Source organism: Lipophrys pholis (assembly GCF_963383615.2).
Source record: "Lipophrys pholis genome assembly, chromosome: 14".
In the NCBI taxonomy this organism is placed as follows: Eukaryota; Metazoa; Chordata; class Actinopteri; order Blenniiformes; family Blenniidae; genus Lipophrys; species Lipophrys pholis.
The window spans coordinates 3,909,076-3,927,364 of record NC_137633.1 but is presented as its reverse complement, the minus strand read 5'-3'; the positions used below and the strand labels follow the sequence as shown (position 1 = coordinate 3,927,364).

The 18,289-nt window shown below is 43.2% G+C and overlaps 1 protein-coding gene across 1 annotated transcript in view; it reads right to left on the bottom strand.

Moving 5' to 3' along the window:
- myt1lb (myelin transcription factor 1-like, b) overlaps positions 1-18,289 on the bottom strand; it is a gene marked incomplete at both ends in the record, with an annotated part of 85,975 nt that overhangs the window by 21,847 nt on the left and 45,839 nt on the right. The window contains 5 exons of the mRNA XM_080480586.1: positions 4,343-4,659; positions 5,913-6,139; positions 7,421-7,528; positions 11,132-11,222; positions 14,674-14,808. Of these exons, the coding sequence (XP_080336712.1) occupies positions 4,343-4,659; positions 5,913-6,139; positions 7,421-7,528; positions 11,132-11,222; positions 14,674-14,808 (878 nt within the window). The remainder of the gene's footprint in view (positions 1-4,342; positions 4,660-5,912; positions 6,140-7,420; positions 7,529-11,131; positions 11,223-14,673; positions 14,809-18,289) is intronic.

Here is an 18,289-nt window from a genome sequence, read left to right as displayed (position 1 = left end):
TAAAAGCTTTAAAAAGCCTATTTGATTAAAAATGCGGCAGCAAGAGCCAAACCAGATCCTGAGAGGTTCGATCAATTACTTGTGGTCACGGGGAAGACAATTGTATAAAGTTTGTCTTTGTTTTGATCAGAAGAAAGAAAAAATAAATTCAAGAGGGGAAACAAAACACAAAGGATTCAAGCTGGAGGATAATTCAGAAATACAGACGAGGCCGACCGCAAAGGGAGCGGGTATACGTACATCCCTCAGCCACAGCGTTAAAACTACCTGGCTCGCGTTTTACGGCTTTTCCACGTCAGTGAAAGATGAACTCTGAGAGACCTCCGTTGACGTTGAGTGGTAAACCATCAGCAGCAGATCCACTCGACCCCGGACACTTGTGGGACTGCTGCCGGCCTCCCTTGTTTGTCCAGCGCACGCCACAAACACCCAAACGGATTGAGATGTCGGGAATTCGGAGGCTAAGTCAACACCCTGACCTCACGGTCTTGTTCCTCCAACTATTCCTGTGCTGCTGCATTGTGGTAGAGTGCATTACTCTGCTGAAAGAGCTCAGAGCCATAAGGGAACATCGTGGCCATTAACGGATCCGCTACAATGCTTGAATCGGCGGGTCTCGGCGCTCTCGTCACATGAAGGTCAGGATCCAAGGTTTCCCAGCAGAACATTGTCCAGAGCAGCGTGCTGCGTTGTGCTTTCTTCTCATTGTGCAACCTGCTGCCAGCTGCTCATTCAACACACCAGGCCACCTTCTGCTTTTTCTTGGCCTACAATTCAGAGGTACGAACAACTCCACCATAGGAACACCCTAACAACACCTACAGAATAGCCATCGACGTTCAGCGTTTTTTTGTTTTTTTACAGTTAAGAAATTCTCTCCACTCTCTCTAAATGTTTACTTCAAGAGCAGAGTCTGCACCTGCTGCCTGATACCTCCAACTAAAGGCTCAATTCCAGATTTCTTTTGCGTGATCATTCATTTCAAACACAACCTCTATCGGACCGCCGCATGAAGATGATCGAACTCGACGGTTTCGGGTACCAGAGCGCAGAAGACACTGTTGACAGAATAAGAATGGCACACATGTCAGCACCGGGGTTGCCAGATGTGACGCACTGTTTCAAGCCAAAACAAGGTAAAAGCCACACACCTCAATAAAAACCAGCCCAAACCTCAGCCTGTGTAGAAATCATGTTAAAACCGTAAAATTATGTGTAATATTGAAGACACCATAAACACACAAATGCACGAAATAAACAAAGTTAAAAGGTAAAACAGTTTGGCTCCCCAAATGGAGGTTACCCGTCATATCTGGCACCGCTGCTCAGCGCGAGTAGATCCAGTTTCAAGTGGCTGTTAAATACGAGCCGACAAAGTTAAAGCGGATCGTTTTTCAGATTTCATTTCGGAAAAGTTTCACGTTTACACGGCATCGTTTGTCAACGACGTCCGTTTACATGGAAACGATGTAGTTGGCGTGTCACCACACAAGTTGACGCTCACACACAGACAGCAGAGAACAATACGCTATAAACATTAAGAATAGCAATTACATCAAGTTGGATTGTTATTCCGGTGACAACCTGGAGGCCGCCATTTTTGTTATTCTACGCTCACATGTGCAGAAGAAGTATTTACCTCAACCATGGCAGCAGCACGGCAGCAGAAAAGTTGCGTTTTCCCCCCGTTTACACAGACAAAGTTCTGTTTTACCCCATTTCGATGGAGAACGAGTCGGAGCGTTTTAAAAAAAGCTGCATTTCAAGTGGCTCTGAGCACCGTTGTCGTGGAAACGCCAACCGAAACGCAACGAAAGTTTGTCGTTTTCACATGAAAGCGTTGTGTAAACGGGGCCTTATTGGCATTCCTTCCTGACATCAGACAGACATTGACCACATCCACTATGTGTTGTTAGAACAAGGAGACAGCAGAGGCCCGCGCACAAATTGGAATGTGTTGGTCTGCCGCCGTCCAGGGAATTATTGGGAAACACCAAATCCAATACGGAAAGATCTGTTCAGCCATTCAAGCAGGCGACCAGGAACCAATTCATACACCCAGTGGAAACACGAGAGAATATATACGCGAGTGTGTGTGTGTGTGTGTGTGTGTGTGTGTGTGTGTGTGTGTGTGTGTGTGTGTGTGTGTGTGTGTGTGTGTGTGTGTGTGAAGTTTCATGCGGGCATGGACAGGAGCAGTGTGTGCCACGAGGTGAGGTGTTGAGATGAAAGAGGAAAGAAGGAAAAAAAAAAAAAAAAAACCTTCTGAAGTCTTTCGTCTTCCCATCCTGCCCCGGGAGCATCCTGCTCGCCGGGCGCCCCGGAGCAGGAGGAGGACAGACAATGAAAGGAGCTATAGGACCAGAGGAAGTCCTGACTGCTGCAGGAGTCTGTCCTGCCAACTTCATTCTGTTCCACTTTCCTTTGGAAAAATGTTGCTTTCAGCCATTTTTTCTACCCCTTTCTCTGATTCTTCCTCTGTCTGCGCTCTGTTCTCCTCTCCTCCTGCACTGTGACATTTCCAAACTCTCCCACCAAAAAAAAAAAAAAAATGCTGCTCTTTCCTCCCCTCCCTTTATTCTCTCCCACTCTGATATTCTGTCAGTCTCCACTGTCAACATTAACATTAAGCCAGCATTAGCCTTCTACTGTGGGCTCTTGTCTGTTTTTCACCGGGCCTCCATTTTCCAGCCCAGCATCTGGACACAGATAATACAGCAACACCGACACCTTATCTCCTCAGAAATGACACACTGGACTCACGGCGTGTCAAACGGTGCTTCGTCCTGCTCCTATCTGATCCCCAGACGGAAAATAAAAAACTGCCCCGCTGAGCCCTGAGTGTAAGACACAGTGCCTGATCTTTAATGGAATGTGTGTGTGTGTGTGTGTGTGTGTGTGTGTGTGTGTGTGTGTGTGTGTGTGTGTGTGTGTGTGTGTGTGTGTGTGTGTGTTCGGCTGAAATCTCCGTGTCTTTGTCAGTTTTCAGTGCCGGCATAATGAAGGGCGAGTGGAGATAATCTGTCAGTGGATTTCTCCGACGACAGCGGGAGGCCAGCGGCTCACCCGGGTCATGTGAGGCTACGGCGTCAAATCAGGAAACGCTTTGCTTTCGCCTGTTGATTCTGAGTAATCTATTACAGTCGCACCGCTACTTTTGGCAGTAACGCTGAAGTAACTGATTACTCTTTCACATGAGCTTCCGTCTCTACTGTCACGCCTCATTAATCCTGAACTAAGGTCCTGTTTACACGCCAAAGCTCCGAAAACTGTTTACACGGCAATGACAAAAACACTGATGTAGTTTTTATGTTGGGCCACTGGTGGGTGCTGTTGTGTGTTGTTGCAATGAAAGCACACGCACCCATGCGCAGGGAACAATAAACGCCAGGAACATTAACAATGGCGAGTACACTAACATTTGTATGGACAAATAATGAAGCTAGACATTCCAGGTGACTGTCAAAATAAAACTACCAAATCCCAGGAGATAATCTACTGGGAGTCAACGAGGGTTTCCAGAATATTTCCTTTTCGCCCCGTCTGCACGAGCGTTTCCTAAAAGTTCCACCTTGGGAGCCAGTTCCAAAAAGTAATATTTTTTTTAATGTTTTTTTCGTGTATTTCTTTTTTCAACAACCGATAACATCAAGACATTTTTAGTTCAGGGGTCACATACCGGCCGGTCTGTTAAAATAGTGCCATTATGACCTTTACATTGAAACATCAAGGTTTTTGTTTGTTGTGGTGCAGATGAAAATGCCCAAATTTTCACAAAAATCCAAATAAAACAATTACTACTGAAAATGACTGAGTGTTATGTTGTGTCCACTACTCTTAAGAAATTTGTTAAAAAAAAAGAAAAGAAAAGAAAAATCAACGTCTTCTTTGAAATCTTTTAGAAATGTGCTTGTCCTGGCTTGGCGGCCGGATTAGAGCCTCTTGCGGGCCGGTTTTGGCCCATGGGCCTCATGTTTGACACCCCAGCTATAGAGCAGCATCCTCCTCCCCAAACCTTCAGCTGAACTTTACAAGCAGGTTCGATTCCCCATCTCCCCTTGTCCACATGTCAAAGTGTCCTTTAGCAAGACATTGAACTCATGGCAGCCACCTCCGTTGATGTGTGTGAGTTTCACAGTTACACCACAATCACAGAGAACTTTGCACAATAAAATAGGCCTGAAACAGGAAGAAAATAAAAGAATTCACAGTATTCTTCATGCTTTTCTTTTTTTTTTAAACTTCACTTCCTATCTTACAGGAACTTTTATGTGCCACATTTTAAACGCATGTTTCGACCTTTTCAGAGAAAGTCAACATGCAGGTGGGGACAGCGTCGTACCTGCGAGCACAGGTCCTGGGGTTTGCCCCCCATGCCGTGGGGCATCTCCCGGCAGCGCGTGGACAGGTTGAGGATGGCGGTCGCCGCCATATGGGCGGCCTCCATGTCGTGGCTGTAGTCGAAGCTGCTCTTGCTGCAGGTGCTGCTGGCGCTGCTGCCCCCGCCTCCTCCTCCTCCTCCTCCGCCGCCGCCTCTTCCTCCTCCTCCCCCCGCGCCCCCGCCGCCACCTCCGCAGCTCAGGCTGCTGCCGCTGCTGCTGGGGGCGTACGTGCTGGTGGTGCTGCTGGCCGAGCTGGAGTTCTTGCAGTAACGTTTGGCTGCGGGGCAAGTTGAAGGAATTCAGAAAAGTTTAGTCACTGTAAACTCTCCACACCCAAACACAAAGTCGTTAAACTGAATACTGGGGAAGTTTGAAGAACTGACTTTTTCAATCACAGGAGGTCCCAACATTGTTCCCCAAATGGATGTGAAGCCCTCGTCTTCAACATTATGATTTATTTCACATCTGCTCTCAGTTTTGATTCTAGAATTCTCCAAAGTGGAGCTAAATAAACTGTGACTTTATAAAACTTAAGATCATTGTTATGACAGTTTCTTTGTTGTGTTTCTATAATATTTCTTCATTATAAATAATAATTGATTTATATTTCTTTGCATCTCCTATGCCGCTTTGTTCCTTTTATATGGAGAATTAAGTAGTACTATTAAAGAAAGAAGAATTATATATACATTTAAAAAAGAAACTAAACGTCAGAGAAACTAAAGCTATTTTAATATGTTGAATTTGACTAATTATCAGCAATTAACTCTAGTGGATGGTCTATTGAATTGAATGAAAAGATGTTTTGAAATCAGGGAAATACCATATTTTCACGGCAGAATTTATTACTGTTAAAAATATAGGTTTCCCTTCAATAATATAACATGTTATCATTCGTTTTACTATATGATGATATTATAATTCTGATGTTATTATAGTAGTGGTAATAGTTTATTCGGTCAACCAAATACACAACGCAACAACAAAGACAAAAGAAGAAAACAAACAGAGGAAGACTGGAGGGTTTAGACTGAAGGTAAACTTATTTTGCCAAACTCTGTACATAAAATATGTAAAAGCTTCTGCAACAAAAACAACAACAAAATCCATTTTCTTTGGTATTCTTCAGAAACCAAACATAAACTGTCTTCTAAAGAAATACAGGTACTTTTAATCTCGTCCTTCCTGAGCTCGATATTTTTAAGTGTTTTAAACGCCTTTAAGCGTATTCTCTTACAGAATGGCATCCAGGGTGTATCGACTCTTTTCTTTGAATATCTTCTGCTTTACTGTGCAGGAAAAGGTTCTTAAGTTTTGTTTATTCCATGGCATCAACATGGTTCAATATGAATTAGAATTAATTAATTAATTAGTACTCGTATTGGTACTCGGCATTAGCATAAAGGTTAGTACCCGTACTTAAAAAAAAAATGGCATGGCGGTATCAGTGCAGTAGAATATTCCAGCTGATTAACCTGTGTGACACCTGAAGCCTCGCTTTGCGCAGTGATAAGCGTGCGGTGGTCGTACCGTCGAAGCCTTTGGGCGACGTGTCCCTGTGGCCGTGGACTTTGGGAGCGATGGCGCGTTTCCCGTACACGTGGTGGTTGTTGCCGGCGTCGAAGGCGCTGTAGTCGAAGCTGGTCTTGGAGTACTTCTCCAGCTCCTTGGCCAGGTTGGAGCGGGGCGTGCTGGTGGAGACATTGTTCTTGTAACCATACTGTGGATAGTCCAGTTGTTTGACAAAGCACATAGGCCTGGAAAATAAATGACGAGGGGGTGGTAGTTGGACCGAGGCACTCAACATTGCCCAGGGGAGGGAGGGGGAACTTGTGGATGAGGGCGGGAGTGTGGTTAGTAGAAATAAAAACATGGCGGGAGGAATGGGAGGGAGATGGGAGACTGTTCGGGGTAAGACTGGAGAGGTGACATGGTGCTGGACTTTACTATTTTCCTTTCAAAACAAAACCCTGAAATATATATTTTCTTAGGGTTATAAAAAAAAAAAAAAACCCCGGCAAATTGAATTGATGCACTTTTCTTATGACTCTTTTGATGCGCTTTTATCATCTGATACGCATTTATGGCCTCAATCTAAGAAATGAAATCTTAAGATCTCACACTGCTGGATGCTCAGTCAGATATAAATATTGAATTCACAGTTGCTCGTGACTTTTCGTCGTGGCATCCTCACCACTATCAAAGAAGCTCTCGTTCAGAAAAGCTCCGCTTTCGCTATGATAAATGAGGCCAATTTGGTTCTAATCTAATAAAGTGATTTGCCTTCAATGGCTGAGCGGAGGAATGAACATGCAGCCTTTTGGATGTATTCTCAGGGGATGGGAGAACATAAACATAAAACAAAGGGGGGGGGGTAACGTCAAATCGCAATTACTAAATAGTCGTTGGGGGTGGAAAAAATAAATAAAAAGAACTAAACATTTCCACATATTTTATTACTTTTAAATCAGCACGTCTCTTCACAAAAGCCACAATAGACAATTTACCAACCCAGTTTACATCCGCGGGGATTTCTTTACATGCGGACGAGGGGCGTCAAAGCGGGAATAATAAATCCACTGTGCGATTTTGGCCCGTTCAGTACGGAGGAAGAGCAATCGTGACGATATCCTCCGTCGGTTCTAGAGATGCTGCCGCGGTCGTGCAGCTGAACGCAGCCCGAGGTGTTTCTAGTAGAGCTTCCTGTTGACTGGTTCTCTCGCTGCATTCCAATTGGTTAAAAGTAGGAACAACAATAGTGCAGAGTCTGATTGAAGTAAAACGCCAGGCCCAGCTCACATTCGTTTTCAAGTGAAAGCACAAAAGCTTTGTTGTGTTTTGTGTGTCTGTTTTACACGACGGTCGTGAAATTTTTTTTAAAATGACTCCCGAGGTGGAACTTTCCAAGAAACGCTCCAACCCTGTCGTTTCTGAAATGCTGCCACTTTAGGAAATCCATGTCGCACAGCGTAGCACGAGATTAACTTATGCGATTGTTAAAAACTGCAGAGTGTGGGAGCCCGAGGCGTGAACGCTACCTTAGGACTCTATCGGAGGCCTGGTTGGGCTTTGGGCCGTCGCAGGTCTGGTGCTTCTCCTGCGCTTTAGCCAGCTTCTCGGCTGCGGCGATGGGACATCCCGACAGGCTGAAACGACAAAGCCAAACTCCAGTTGTGCTGCGGGAAGCGACTGTTCGATGCACCGACTGCGGGGCGATCACACTGCAAGAACACCAACTGTACACCAGAAGCAGATGACAGATTCTCCTCGAGGACCGTCGCTTTAAGATCAATTCTAATACACGTCGTTAGGTACAGAACATTTTTCATTCTATTCTACTTTGGAGTAAAAAAAAACAAAAACAAAGAAATCTAAAATGTGAATGACAGTGGGAGAAACACACAATAAAGACACTGGCAGTTCTTTAACATTGAAGAGTGAAATCAAAACATAGAGAACAAAACAAAACAAAATTTAATCAAAACTGAATTAAATAAAAAGAAAAAGGTGCAAATAATAATAATAATAATAAAAAATAACAGTAATAATAATAATAATAATAATAATAATAATAATAATAATAATAATAATAATAATAATAATAATAATAATGTCTGCACTTCCTTCCTGTGTGGAGTTTGCATGTTCTCTCTGTGATTCGGCTTTTTAAAAGAATCTCTCGGACAGGTTTGCTCGATTGATTAACAAATGATCTGTGTGTGTGATGGTTTTTGTGTTCGCCCTGCGATAAACCGGCCGTTCTATTCCTTTGACCCTCAGCAGAGTCTGAGCTGTTCTCTAGTTTCTTGATTCTTCTCAGTCATCGCACGATTTTTATTTCCTGTGTTTTTGTTCTGTCGTTCGATAATGTAATGAATTGTATCTCACACCATTTGTCATGGAGTTACTCTGAAACGGGGTAATAACGGACCCGCATGCCGGGACCGGAAAGGGCGGAGCAACGTCAGTTGATAAATGTGTGTGATTTGATTTCGAAAGCATTCTTGAGAATGTGGCGGAAAACAATTGGCAGAGCACTCGTCAGAAAGAAAAACAAAAAAAACACGCACGGATCACACATCTGCCCGTCGGCCGTTAGCTCACAAACTCTCAGCGCAAAATGCCTAATTCATTAATTTCTATCTCCTTTCACGGGTTTGAAGGAGAACATGGTCACAAGCAGCTTGTGTGTTTCTGGTTTGACGGATGAAGATAAACACTCCATATGGACAAAAGTGCGTATTTATGTGCATTTCGCAGTTTGTTTCCTTCAAACACCTGCTGACCCGACTCCCACACACACACACACACACACACACACACACACACACACATTTGGGATGTACACTTAAATTATGTCGTCGACAGAACTTAACTCTGTAAAACTTCCTCCTGACAACTAACTGACCAAATATGACAAAAGTTCACGTTGTTATCCTTAACCCCCATTATTCTCCATCCGGTCTGTCAACTGGCGGCGTGTCGAGCAGGACTGGAGAAATGATCTGTGACAGTGGCCCGGAGCCAGTGTGGAGTTGTGTTCATGAGCACCTGCCATCAGATGTGCGCGTGTGCGCGGGGTGGTGGTGGTGGTGGTGGTTTACGGAGGTGGTTTATATCAGCTCTTTTTGGGTAAAAGTGGAAGTTTACTGTGTGGTGTGCCGGTGTGCCTATTTCTCGCCGCCATGGCGGCCGTGTCGCCGTGTCGCAGCACGGAGGCATTCAGGTCCTTTTTTCCCAGGTCTGCACCTCGCCTGTCACCCCAGCTGAGTGGCAGAAAGGTGCTAATGGCTGCTGCTATGCCCGACTCCCCGAGCATCTGCTGCGGGTGACACTCCTCTCTCACTGTCACCTCGCCCCATCTGACAGCGGCGGCGGCGGCGAGAGCGCCCCGCTATTTCTGCAACCTCCCTCCCAAACCCGCACCTGATGGATGCCACTTTCTGCCACCAGCTGATAAATGATGTATGCAGCGGCGCTTGCAGGATTCTAATCAGTGTGTGTGAAAATACGCCGTGAAACTGAAGCTGGAAAAGATGATGCAGGAGTTCCTGTGACATAATTGTGATTATTACTTAACTATTCCCCGCAAAAATAACCTCAATATCATGATTTCTTATCACGTGTGACCTCCTAGTTTCAAAATGGTGTATTGTAATGTGACTGTGTGTGAAGCATGTTGCTTTATTACCTGTAAACTGAAAACTTTAGAGTAATTAAACAGATTACGTCAGGACAACCTAATTTCTTTTAAACTAGATAACCATCCCATAAACGGATCCATCCATTTTACAAGGCGATTTACAAATACAATTAAATAGCATTGTTTTTAAGGTCACCCAATTTAACAAATTAAAAATAAATCTGGAAAAAATCTGATATACAATATACATACCGTCACCACAAAATAAATATCTTGGGTTTTTTTGTTGTATAAGTGTGTATGTCTTTCTTGCCTCTCTAGTTTTACTATTCTGATCTGTTTTATTTTTCTGTTTTTAGTGCCATAAAGCACCTTGTGATCTATATTTCATAAAGGTACTATATAAATAAATTACTTACTTACTTGTGAATAAATAATAAAAAAGTAAAGAAAAACAAAAAAACAACACACCATCAAACAACTTAAATAACCACACAGTTTGCACACAATAATAAATAAGGTACATTTACACTATGCGATACATATATACACAAAAATAAATGAAATAATTACATATGTACAAAATAACTTATTGGTATTATCATTTGTAGTAATATTAACTGGGTATTGCTTTACATTTGGATCAATGTGAGCTTTTCCATTTCAAGATTTAATAGTAATAATAATTTTTAATCTAATTAATTTAATTGCTTTCCCCCCACTCGATTCTGTGGCGCCCCCTGGAGGCTGCTGTAACCTCAGTATTTGCTTATGTCGTCTAATTTTCAGATTTTTAAATAAATAAATAAATAAATAGGCTTGCTATTCAAATTCTCATAGAGAAGAGTCATCGGGCCAATACTCATTCATTCAAAAACCCTAAAAATATATCTTGGAATCCTTTGAAATCTGATTAAGAAACTGTCAGAGGAGGTATCGTTTCACTGTCCTAATTTATTTTGCTTTAACATGAATATCAGAAACAATCGTATCACCATGAAGGAACAAGGTGTACATTTAAATGAAATCTGAAAAAAGTAATCTTATCTGATCGAATGCACAAAGAGAAACTACCAGTTACTTAAAATTTCTTTAGTTTACAACTTTGAGTGATTTTCTAATTAATGACGCTGATAATGTAACATTACTATTGGTTAACGTTTGTAATTGATGCAATTTTAACTTTTTTTAATTCTTAAAACGTGACGATTACATTCGAACCGCATTGTCATAAATCAATAAAAATATATGAAATAGCATAGCACTGAGCTTGGAATGGTATACATCTGGTAATGGTATACAATATCAAACTGAAAGTGAATCTGACCTGCTTTTATGTGGCAAAAGTAACATGAGATACTTCAATTTCAGCACATTTATTGGACTTTTGGTCAGTAGTATTTATAAGAATAATAAGAAAACAGACACACAGTAATAATAATATGTTGGAAAGTAAACAAAATGTGTTTACAGTGATGTAAAAAAAATAAATAAAACAAAAATGGATGTGAAAAATAATCCTCCCACAGTAAAAAAAAGAAAAAACTACACAAGTGAGCAGGGTTGGACATGGACAGTGCGAGTTCAATCCCGGCTGTGCTCTTACCTTCTGTGGGAGTTTCGGTTGCTATTGACATGGCCGCGTCCCGTGCAGCCGAGCGTAGGACACTTAAGAACATTCTCATACATTGCCACAACTTGGGACGGACAGAGAGAGAGGAGTAAAAGAGTGAAAGACAGGGAAGGTTAGGAGCCCCCTTCGCAATCACGCCCGAGCTCTATTAGTGTGTGAGGAGCTTGGCATTATAAACATCATTAAGAAATGAGCCTGCGTGAACCCAAATGACCTCTTCTTCATTTTAATGAACACTAGTTGGAAAGGGCAGGCGAGGTTTCCCACCATATTGCTTCCACTTATCCGGCTCTTTTAAATTAGTATTCATGGAATGGGGGACGGTCATGAATAAAAAGATGTCATTTGAGTTTAACAGGACAAAGCCAGCGAGATATATGGATGGAGGGAGGCCATTTTTTTGAATTTTTTTTTTTAGGAGAAGGGGGCATGCAGAGAGCAGAGCAACCAACAGCTGGATATCATGCCAAACACGAGGCTGGAAATCAATGCAACAAGCCGGTGGAGGGAAGGCGGCGCCTTGATAGAGTAGTGCTTTGTTATCACCGGGCGCGTTGTTAGGGTAGAGAGTGCAGTCTTCGATACCGTTTACCATTAAAACAGTCCATAACTGTCTCAGATCCCCCCGGCAACCAGCCAATTAGATTAATGATCTATGGATGTCCGAGAGCATCCGCCGGAGCGCCGTGGGCCGGGGCGGCCGTGGGGGGGAAAGGGTCGTCTCCGCACTGGTTGACGTGCGGGGCCGAACCCCGTCGGCATCAGCTTCATCATTATCACCCCCTTAAACTTTAACCCCTCATCATCCTCCTTCCCCTACATACTAATTGGAGTTGGGTGCAGGTAATTGGACAAAGCCTGCCACCTCAATGCGCCACAAGCCCAATACATTATGCATATTCCGGTGTCAACGTGCCCTTTGCTGAGAGACGGACTGAATGGCAAGAAATGAAGGAGCGGGGTCAAATTCAAGAGGGAGGTACAGGTGTTAACTTCGACGGAATGAATGAGGGAAGTTTGAAAGAAAAAAAACAAAAACGTTTATTACAAAGACAAGCCAATTTTAAGACAAAAATTTCCACAGAAAAGAGCGACAGTGGGCAAACAGGGAAAAGGAATAAATGAACTGAAGATCTAATTTAATCGTAATTTTTCTCAAAGAACAGTTGGGCTGCACTGTGTGATTTCCCAATTAAACGAAGCCACTGCATTAATAATGCATTGTCCATTCAGTAGGAAAAATGTGCTAATGGGGAGGGAGAGACTTACTCGTCTCCGAACGTGTCCTGCGGCCAGACATGCAAGTGATATGCGCCCATATTTACCTTTAAAAGGGAACCCACATGGTTTTTACACATATTCTGTGGATCGTGTTCCATATTGGGAGGTCCCAGCAGCTCGGGCTGCAGCTCCACCTGCACCCAGCATTAGCAAGGGGAGGCGGAGAAAACGGGGTGACGGATGCTGGAGGAGGGGCTTGGAGCGGCTGCACAGTGGCCACAACATCCAACACTCAGACGAGGTTTAACTTGACAATTCATGATTTGGGAATATGGAGGACCCTCAAGATCCTCCACACTCGGGGAGGTTTTCCAGTCTGGCCCCAACCTCATAAAAGCAAAGATTCAATTCTAAATTGGAATCTACGTGAGCAGCAGGATCATAAACAAGTTCTTTCTGCTTTGCATTTAGTTTGATGGCAAATCCCGATTAAAACATTTGAAAAAGAAGAAAGCAGAGTTTGCTCTCTTTGATATATACAAAAAAAATTTGTACTCAAAAGCCGTAAGCATATATTAAAAAAATGTACCCCCGTAAAGACAAAACTTCCTTCTTTTTTAGTGCATTAACGTGCTATAATATACCTAAAACTGTGCTACTCCAATCGCACAAGTACTGCAGAGTACCATGGATCGAGTACAAATTTTTGCAATCAATAAAAAAACAAAGTTTTTGCAAACCAAGCTTAACACCCCTCATGCTCATTATTTCCAATGCAGCTGCTAAAAACAACAATAACCTCACTGTAAAATCCATATCTAAGAACAGTGAAACTGCAGAATTTAGAAAACGAGTGTAAAATATTTAAAAAGTGGATCTTTGATGAATCAAATACTAATGGAAAGCCATTATGTCGGCTCTGCTATTGGCCCGAGTGATTTAAATGAGTGGGGGCACACGTAAAGAACAAACTGTCAAAGGGGGATTCATTACTGACAAAAGTGAAATCTCAAGCTGCAGTCAGGGAAGACGGCCTGAAGCCGCTATCTGTGCCGCATGAGAGGTACAGTATCACTTCCCCTGAGAAGCCAGTGAGGAACGGGAGGAGGAGACATCCAATTCCCCCAAAATCTCCAGTGACAATCAATTCAGGAGCATCCCAAATTCCTGCCGACGCTCCAGCCAAGGTCAGCCGCTCCCACTCACTTCCCATTTGCCGGTCTCGGGTCGGAGGCCTTTGTGCGGCCGAACAAGAGTCGCCGAACGACACTGCTGGTCTTTACAAGCCGAGCTTTAATGGGAACTAATTTCTTTGCCATTGTTAAAACCCTCTTTTCGCTTTGATTGCAGCCCGGGTCAAGGCAGATCATAACTTGATTTTCACGCCGCGGTTAATGAAACGTGTAAAAAAAAAAAAGGGGGGGGGGGGGGATTTTTATTGAGAAGTTTGCACAAGGACAATGAGACTAAATAGCCGGGATGAATTCTCTGCAGGGAAAAAAAAACACTCACTTTTCATTCAAGGCTAATGTTTATTGCCACTTCACTTGATCTGTGGCTCAGAGGTATGACACTGGTTTTTATTCAACAGGGACTTAATTGAGCAGGGAATACAAACAAATGAATGAATGGGGGTGGTGGTGGTGGTGGTGGGGGGGGGGGTGTCATGAGCGACATGAGCACACTTTGTGCTATCAAGGTCTGTAAGCATTCCCCGTGTTTGCTGAGCAAAACAAATAAGTGAACGCTAAAAAAGCAAAAGGAATGAAGCGAGGACGAGACAGACAGACAGACAGACAGACTCATGCTGTGAAGAAGCATGCAGAAAACGATGAGCTTATCACATCTTCCCGATCGCTCGCAGTCGATGCGGCTGATTGGAAAAGTCTCATGCACTCGAGCGGGTTGCTAATCGACGGGCTCTTTGACCGTCCTGCCGATCGCCGCTTCCCCATTGTTAGAGCGTCGCGGAGCATCACCGCACAAACACACACACACACACACACACACACACACACACACACACACACACACACACACACACACACACACCGCACACTCGGCAGGCTGCAGGCAAAGACAGAACCGCGGCCCCGCGCGAAAGATCGCGAGAGGAGTGCTGCTGCCGACGCCGAAAAAATATCAAACACAGTGGAACCGAGCACACGGCACACGCGGAGGCAGGCCACATGCACAGGAAACATGGCGAGCTGCTGAACGTCAAACGACATCAAGGACACAGGCAGGGTCACTCGTCTAAACGGGTGTCCAGTGGCGGCGAGTGATGCGCTTACTTTCTGGTGGCACCCTGTCTTTGTGCGGACAGCCGGAGAGGCTCCGGTGGTGCGGGTACAGGCCCGTTACGTGGCCCGTGCCGTCGCAGCCCGGCGTCGGACACCGACTTTCCTTCTTGTCCGCGCGGGAAGCGTCTGCGGGAACAACGGTACGTAAAGGTCAACCAGCAACAGAACGTAGAAACACTGAGCTGATGATTGTCTCACGCTTCTTTTTGTGACTGACGCCATCACATTTTACTTTCCTGCATGGTCGTCGCATTCTTATAAGTTACTGTATATTGAGAGGAATTTATTGAAGTCATGCCAATAGTTAGGAAAAGAAAACGCCCTCTAGTGGCCATAATAATCAAAACAAAAACAATGGACAGAATAAAGTCATTTCTTTATTTTCAAGCCATTTGGTGTTCTAAAACAGGTGAGATGAAGTCCCACAAGAAAAGATGGCGGCGGAAGAGCCTTAAAAACTAACCTATGGATGTGACATTAAAGTCGAGTAGGTGTGGTACAGTTGTGTGTTGTTTTTTTTGGCTGCTAATTTTATTTTAAAGTTACATAAAGCTCCAGTATCAAGTGGCAATGAGGTGACAATATACTACAGTAGGGTGTAAGAGCATTTCAAGCTCTAATTGTAAATATAATGTTCACGTCAAATCACATCACTATAAGCATATGTTCAAAAAAAGAAGATGTATCGTCGACAACAAACTACGTTGAAAAACCTCTGTCAATATATACAAACGCTAGAAAGAAAAAAAAAAAAAGCTTTAATCAGATTACAGAGTGCAACCTCTGATTTGAACAAAAAAAAAATTAATAAACGTTCTGGTTCAGTGGCTTTATTATCCTTTATTACCCCAAACCTGTGATTTCACTGAGGGTGTGAATGCAACCTTCAGTTGAACAAACTTGGACTAAATGAGTGTAAGAAGTAAATCATTTGTTGCAGGGCCTAAAAAAAAATGCATCCTACCTACCGGAGAGCCAGTTTGTAACGGATTAATTAAGGATGTGTAAGAGTTTTAAGATACTAATTTAACATTGAGGGCAAAGTGAAGATCTGTAAATTCATCTTATTGAATGCGTTTGAGTATTTTAACCTTATGCCTTGTCAGTTTCCTTTGAAAAATTATCTCAGGGTTTGCAAATGAAGCGGAAGTGGTGCTGCATGTGACGGCCGGTCGCACGAGTACATTTGTATGTGTGCCAACGGGGTCGTTTGCAAAGTGCAGGTTGGGTCTCCACTGGGAGGCGCCAGAGAGCTCGGGAAAACGTCAGGAAATGTAAATTCCAGACTCATTTGTTAAAATCCATATTTATAGAAGCAGAATTATTAAAAGTGCTACACATAAAGACTTAAAGAAGAGTCGGTGTGAACCGAGGCATTCTGGGTATGAGTCAAATTCTGCTATTTTCAGTATGTTCAAATGTAATTAATTACAGATGAAAACTAAAATCCTTGACCACTGAAACTAAATACATCTCAAGAGGAGTGACTCTCCATCCATCAGCAGGTCATCATTATTCATCCGAAGCAGAAAAGTGCGGACAAAGGACCCGATAATTGGCTTGGCGTCGGCGTATTTTGATAGTTTGTAGTATTGTCATGAAAATTGTGAAGATTTGTGAAAACTCTTGTGTTGGTGACCTTCAACAAAAAGTGATTTCTTCTTCCAGTTCAGACTTAAATAAAATCTTTTTCTTCCATCAAAGCCACTTTGTGACAGCTTGTTGAGCCAAAAGATGGCATTGAAGGTCCAAGAAGCGCGCACACAATGTGGATGCACACCTACACACACACACACACACACACACACACACACACACACACACACACACACACACACACACACACACACACACACACACCGCAGATGAGATTGTCTTTCCCTTCCCAAAAACTGCGTCTCCCATTTCTTCCACCCTCAGATCAGATATGGTTACCACCAAAAAGCAGCGGTGCCAGGGCGTGCCAACTGGTATCGTATCTGGAAATGCAACCGTCCAGCACAAGGTCAAGGATTCTATTGACTGTCAATACAAAGGCCTCCCTGACACGACTATCTTAAAAGAAAGAAAGAAAGAAAGAAAGAAAAGTCAGAAGCTATTTTCATAGCAGAACTTCAGGAGGTGAGAGATGTATCATATTATGGAATCAATGTGGAGAAACGTGGATGACGGACGCCTTCATCAAGAGAAGACGGGGCCGAGGCGAAGAGCGGACCACTGATTAAAGTTTAAAGAAGTCGCTCCAGCTGAGGTGGAAACACAGATGAGCCGAAATAAACCAATAAGTTGTGGAGAGAGCACAAAGAAAAGTCGAATCAAGGTCAAAGAGATTCTGAAACCACTGAATTATACACCACACTCAAACAAACACCTCATTGGTTGATCGTCCAACCTGCAGAAGTGGTCAGTATGTATACATGACCGTTCTCAAACCGGGGTCCTGATCACAAGGGTGCTTAAAGCTTTGCCTGCTCTGAAATGTCAAAATCACACATGTTGAAAACTATAAGACACTATAGCAGACGTCAGAAACTACCCATTGATTTTCCTTTAATTTGCTGGTCAGAGTCCGCCAGCATTTGGCTTCACCGGGATGTTTTGATGAGTCAGCGATGGGAGAGGAGGGCGCTTTTTCTTTAAGGCGATTTGTTTAGACTCCAAGGAACGCTGGTTGGCAGCTAGGGCTCTCCAGGGTGTGGTATCCACAGCAGTAATAGGAAGTTTTGCAGTGTAGTCGGCCAGCGTTTGGAGGAGGACGGGGTGGATGGATGGAATCAACTCAAATTCTCCGTCCGGCCTTTATTAAAAAGTTATCCTGCATTCATCCAAAAATTTCTTTTGATTTGATAAAAACCTACATTTTGCAGTCTTTTAAGTTGTGTGTGGTGTCAAGATGAACTTTAATGTGCAGGCTTCAGCAGGTATAAATAATAATAAGCCGCTAACAATAAACAGGGGTTTCAAAAACATTTTAGCTCGGGGGCCAGAAAAAGCCAAATTTCATCTTGAGCGAGCCGGACCAGTTAAATAGTGCCATAACAACCTCTAGATTTAAATATTTAAAGTTTTTCTTTGTTGCGGTTGGCCCACTGTGGTGCCTTTTAAAGTGCTTTATAATTAAAGTTGGTCGTTGGCATACGTGATGAAAATGTCTATATTTTCGTGGTCGCTGCTCTTCAGAAATGTCTTGAAAAAAAAAACCAGGAATGTTCCCTTTGAAATTTTTACAATTTGCTTGGTGGTTTGATTAGAGCGTCTTTCGAGCCGGTATGTTTGACACCTCTGCGAACGGCTTTTAACAAAGCAAAAAAACATGTTCAGCTCTAACAATGTCGGTGCTGCAGGGACCACATAGTGTAAGATAATGTATGGTATTCTGAGAAAGTACCCTGTATAACGGCAAAGAGGAATGACGTGCAAAAAAAAGTTAATTAGGCTACGTTCACGTTGCAGGCAAATGTGACCAAATTCCGATTTGCTGCTCAGAAGTGACTCATATTCGATCTGTTTCGATTCATCTTTGGAGAAGTTGCGAGTTTTTGTGTGAGCGAACGTCTGCTTGTATAATCCTCATAAACAGTTTATGTGTTGGAGTCAATTTATTCAT